The 6,030-nt window shown below is 30.7% G+C and overlaps 1 protein-coding gene across 1 annotated transcript; it reads right to left on the minus strand.

Moving 5' to 3' along the window:
• Positions 1–2,861: 2,861 nt before the first annotated feature.
• On the minus strand, positions 2,862–3,924 carry LOC142520162 (uncharacterized). Its single transcript, XM_075623160.1, has 3 exons — positions 3,631–3,924; positions 3,307–3,394; positions 2,862–3,208 (listed from the first exon to the last, which is right to left on the minus strand). Exons 1-3 carry the CDS (start codon positions 3,922–3,924, stop codon positions 2,862–2,864), a joined length of 729 nt encoding a protein of 242 aa, XP_075479275.1.
• Between the last annotated feature and the right edge of the window lie 2,106 nt (positions 3,925–6,030).

Consider the following 6,030-nt stretch of genomic DNA (forward strand, 5'->3'; position numbering starts at 1 on the left):
ATTTCTTTAATTGTGGAACGTAATGGAATCTAACTAATATACAGATTCGTATAAAGTACAAGTCCTGTACAATCTACATTCAATAAAAACTAAAGTTTAACAACTAATTATCAAGTGTTTAACCCTATCTTTAATCCAAGTCCGTAGTCTCCACTCTAATCATGATCTCTCTCTCTTCTTGTCTTGACCCTGATCATGTCCCACCTGTTGTCATGCACACATACAAACAAGACAACAGCCGGATAACTCCGGTGAGAATTATATTCCCAGTATAAATCATGTATACATGCATTTCATATAAACATTATAAAAGCATGAAATAAACATTCATAACATGTATCAAAATCAGAAACATGAATCAATATAAACTCTGAATATAACATGTATCAAATCCGACACATGACTAAACATAAACTCTGAATCACACTCAGTGACTCATGGACTCTGACTCGACTCGTCCTAATCTAGGGATCCCGATCGAAATAAGAACATACACCCACCTACGCTCCCGATCGGGGTGGTGGTATGTTTTTATTCACGGACTTTGGTTCTTTCCATATCGAACATCAGTAATAGAAGAAACTCCAATTCTGTCCACTTCGATATAACCAAACATCCGGTGTCTTGACCTAACCGTCACAGACTTTGGCATTTTCACCAATATCCTATCCTGTGGCAATGTGCAATGTGCCAGCGACGATTCCATCACTATCCGGCACTACTGTCACAAGATTACTCATTCACAATTAGGCGTATCCGCTTATGAATCAATACATAAATCAATAAATCAAAGGTATCAATCTCATACAATTGCAAATATCAATGCAATAAAGTAAAGTATGTGATTTTGGGAAACTCAGGTCAATCGGACTCGAGTTGTACAATCCCACATCAACATAAATTTATACCTTTGTCTTCGCAGTTTGACGAAGTCGAAGTCTCGAAGTCAAATCTGTCCATATCAATCTGAAATACAATATCGCATAGGCACAATCTCAATATGCAACTCAATTCAAAATTTAGTCTGATCAATGCTCAAATCAAACATAATCTGATCCATATCGAATCAAGACACAATCTAATCCATATCGACGATATCACAATATAATCGAAGTCACTACTGAATCTGATTAATATCAATCCACTGATGTTTCAACGGTATAACAATACAGTCTCAATAACCCCAGCAATATCAACGTCACAGATATAATACTACGAGGCATAATCGATATCAATACAACTCATAACCCCAGCGATAATAGATTATAATTTCAATTCTGATATCAAATCGGTCTAATCATAATAAATCAACCCTGAAAATTCATAACAATTTCATACGATATTCGTTCTTCGATCCGGTTTCGATTATACAATATCTGATATCGTAAAAACAACATATAGGAATTCTACCCGATTCTGGAAATACCATAATTTCAAATCGTATCTAAACGTAACAAAACTTACGTCCTGTTGTAGCTGTCGTCGCTAGGAACTTGGTGTCGTACTCGGATTCAAAATCAGACGGGCGGATTTAACACGATTAAAATTTGAAGCACACGAAACTAAAATCTTTCCTGGAGACTTTCGTTCATTTCCTCAGAGGAATGACAGGTGATTCATATATATATATATACATATATACGTTGCATGTAAGGCAAGTGGAGCATTGTGCGTACTGCACGTCTCGCGCATATGCAACTCGCGCATATGCGCGCCTCCATCCGGCGCATATGCGCCAACTTCTCTGGACATTTCGCGCATGTGCGCGTCTTTAGGTCGCGCATGTGCGCTCAGCCTTCTGGACTCAGCACTCACCTGGTGCACATCTCGCGCATATGCGCGCACATATCTCGCGCATATGCGCGAGGTCTTCTGCCACTCACGCGCATATGCGCGGCTCCTTGTCGCGCATATGCGCGAGGTGCTCTGTCCTCGCACATATTCCATGTTTTCTTCCGTCTTTTCGGTCTACTCCTTTCCTTCTATAATCATATCAATTATCGCCAAATCATTTCAGATTATGGTAATCCAAATTCTCGGGCCTTACAGGTACAATTATTGTTTCTTTTCTAAGTCCTCCTAATACGTACTTTGCAATTCATGAGAGTAAATTTGATCTTGACTATGATTCTCGTTGCATGATTAAATGTAAAACTACTCAAACATCATGTGTCGATTTTTGTCCTAACGAATACAATTATTGCATCAAAGCATATTTTTTTATATATTTTTTTAAAAATACTTACCCAATTGAATATATTATATTACCCAGTCGTAATATTTTAGGCTCACCCAAGCTAACGAGAAAAATAATATACTTGATTTTAGGCCCAAAAGGCAGCCTAAGAGCATCTCCAATGCTGCATCAAAATGGTGTAAAACATAGTGTAGATTTATTATCTCCAATGGGGGCTGCGCTATTTTGGTGCATAGCGGAGCCCCCTTCCTCTGCACCAAATTTGGCGCAGGGGTCTTATTTTTTTTAAATTTTTTTATTTGTATTTATTATAAAAATTTGTATTAAAAATTATAATTATTATTCAAATAATAATATAATATTTATTTTATTTTTTAAATAAATAGATATTTAATCATAAAAATTTTTAAAAAATAATTGTTATTTTTAAAATATTTATTTATGTTAATTATTAATATTTTAAAACTAATTTGATTTAATGATTTTTAATTAATATAATTTAATACAAATACAAAAAATTAATATAACAATACAATTCATAATTAAATTGAAAATGATAATTTAAATACAAATGCAACTTGAAACACATAATTCAAATACAAATGCAAATATAAAGACAATAATCGAAAGGAAAATACATTTAAAAGATAAACAAACTAGATAATCAATAATCTGGTAAATTTGATCCGGATCCTCCAAAATCACCCAAATATTTTCCAAACGTGTCAACATCTTGTTGTCCGTGTCTTTCTCTTTTCCGCATAATTTTTGCTCGTTCAATTCGAACTATTTTACGCATTTCAGGATCGCCAATTGTGCTTAAATCCATGTACAAAACTCTATTCTCCTCTTGAAAGGCAACTAATGCGATTTCTTGTTGTCGAGTTTCAATTTTCTTTTGTTGATTTTCCAATTTCAATTTATCATTTTGCAATTTTAGCATTTGAATATCATAATGTTGATGAAGTTCGGTGAAGCCTTTTTCTAGTATATTCATAAGATTGTGATGCCCTTGTTTCATCGTAGATAATAATTCTGAAATGTTATCATCTTTTTTTTCTTTAATTTAGCTTTTTTAACTCCAATAGGTCGCTCGGATGAAGTGTCACCTGTATTTTCATCTCTGCTTAAATTAATTGAAAATGAGTGCAATGCAGGAGAACCTGCTATTGGAGTCTCTGGTGTCTGAGCTTCTGACTGTGACGAATCCAAGTTTGTCACATTAATTTTAGGAACTGAACTCGATGGATTGATGTAACTGGAGAATTTTTAATATCTTTCATAATATGCCACACATGATCAAATTTGAATCCTTTACTATAATTAGAATCTTGCATGAACAGATCTTTTGCTCTATTGAACCGCATGAAAATACACGACTCATATAAGAGTTTAAACTAGTAAAGAAAATAATCTATAGAAAAAATACTTACAATATCCTCTTCAGATGCACCACTGGGTTTGAGAGTTTCAATTTGACGAATGCATCCTCTTAATCTTCCAATGTGACGGAGTACAACTTTCATGCGACACTGCAGTGATCTTTTGTTACGTATTTGTAGAGAGTTTGGTTTGGTGATGTTGTAAGCTTCTTCGACACGAGTCCAAAACTGGTCTTTGGATTGGTTGATACCTGTGATAGGATTTTGTGTTATGTCAAGATATACATGACATATAATCTTGTCTTCTTCAACGTTGTAAGAAGCAGTTCTAGCATTGGATGCCATTAGCTTGCTTGGAAAAATGATAATAAGATTGAGATTATAGGTGTTATGATTTTATGATCCGGATATAGTTTATTTATACTTAAAAGACGATAAGATTGTAATCTTATCAAAGGGTCAAGATCACATGTAATCTGATCTAACGGTACTTTTGTAGATAGGATTGAAATCTAATCAAACGGTCATCATTTGGATAGGAAATCTAATCCTACGGTCTTGATGTAGATAGGAATGTAATCCATCCAAAGGATATGATTATGATGTAGATAGGAATAGAATCCATCCAACGGCCATGATCTAGATGGGAAATCTAATCCTACGGTCCTGAAGTTGTATCTGTATTGTGTTTGAATTTGTTTGCATATTTTCAATTTAAATAATTTTCGTATATTAATTCATATTATATATAAATTAATTTGTGTTATATAATTAAATTATAAACTTAAATATTATTATTTAAATTTATTAATAATCAATCATTAGTCAAAATTTAAATATAATAAATAAAATATAATAATTAAAATATGTAAAATAAAAAGAATATTTCGAGAATATTCTTTTTGGTGTAAGATTTGAAGTAAATGTGTTGGAGATGGATGTTGTATTTGGTGCAGAAATCGCACTATTTTAGTGCAAAATTTGCACCAAAATAGAATTTGTGGTTGGAGATGGCCTAAGAAATTTTAAAGTCAAATCCAAAGCCGATGTCATTGTGTATAAAAAAAAATTAAAAATAGAAATTATTGTGATAGTTGACAAATTTAATTAAGATTTAATAAAAATTCATTAAAAAATTTGCTTAATGATGCAATGATTTTGCACATAATTATTCATGAGGTACATTTAATACACACACACATATATATATATGGAATAAAATTACCAAATTAATGCTTGACTTTGGGATTTTGTAAAATTTATTTTTTTTATTTTCTAAATCAGAAAAAATTTATTACTAGTAGTTGGTTTTTTTTTTTTTTTTTTTTGGATTGGGTGTTTAAAATTCTCTAAATTTGGCACTGATGATTATTTTTAATCAATTTTGCTTTTAAATGTATAGAATATGTGCTGATTAGACGCGTAATATATCAAATATATATATATATATATATATTTATATATATTCACTAAATAATTATATAAATAATATATTGCTCTCTTTGTATATTTCCTTTATTATTCTTAAAATACCATATATAATTAATAAAAACTTTATTAGAAATTTTTAAGTTTTTTCGATTTTATAAAACACCTCTTGCTATATATTATATTTACTATCTTACCTTTGAAATCAGTAAAATATATAAATAATTTATGAAATATTGTTTTTATCACTAATTTTTATGTAATGTATATTTTTAGATTAAATTTTTATGCAATATTACAATGGTTGACTTGGTGATAATGACTCTTTGTTCCCAGTGTCAAATCAGGGGTGACAATTTCTTCTAAATCGAATGATGGAGGATATGAATGTTATTTTTTCTTTCATTAAATAAATAGATAATCTACGAGAATTTTCGGGTACGAAGATAGAGGTGAATGTAGTAACATCTACCCATATTCGATTATATATATATATATATGTTTGTATATACATATATTTATGTATTTATTTATATTAAAAAATATTAATTATAATTTTCTTTTGTTGAATGATGGTAGTTGGATGGAACGAATAAAATTATTAGCATAAAACTAATGTTATTTTTTTATTGGATAATGACATTGAAATAAATTATTTGTAATATTTTGTTATTTCTTATATGATATTTAATTTGCTACTTTTTTTAATCTTCAATCTTTTTCTTATTGTTTTCTTAAAAATTTGAAAAATAAGCATATTTCTATCAAAATAATTCAAATTTGAAAGAAAATATAATTGTATGTTGTAATAAGATATTTCGGTAGGATATAGATATATAGGTTTCCAATGAGTACGATGATGTTGATAAAAGTTGAATACCGACGGGGATGAGGATGAAAATGAAGATGATGGTAATGATGACGATGACGATGAGGTGAATACAATAAATGAAAATGATGATAGAGACATAGAATTATACCCGAACCAAATCCATTCTCATTCGTATGTCAATTTCACGACAC

This window comes from Primulina tabacum, chromosome 12 (genome assembly GCF_025594145.1).
Source record: "Primulina tabacum isolate GXHZ01 chromosome 12, ASM2559414v2, whole genome shotgun sequence".
NCBI lineage: Eukaryota > Viridiplantae > Streptophyta > Magnoliopsida > Lamiales > Gesneriaceae > Primulina > Primulina tabacum.

What these genes read in the sequence shown, in the direction of transcription:
- LOC142520162 (XM_075623160.1), bottom strand. Translation starts at nt 3,924, where the DNA reads ATGGCATCCAATGCTAGAACTGCTTCTTACAACGTTGAAGAAGACAAG. An exon ending in GTGCATCTGAAGAGGATATT is followed by an intron (nt 3,395 to 3,630) that starts GTAAGTATTTTT and finishes GATTCGTCACAG; the next exon opens with TCAGAAGCTCAGACACCAGA. An exon ending in AAGCAGAGATGAAAATACAG is followed by an intron (nt 3,209 to 3,306) that starts GTGACACTTCAT and finishes CGATGAAACAAG; the next exon opens with GGCATCACAATCTTATGAAT.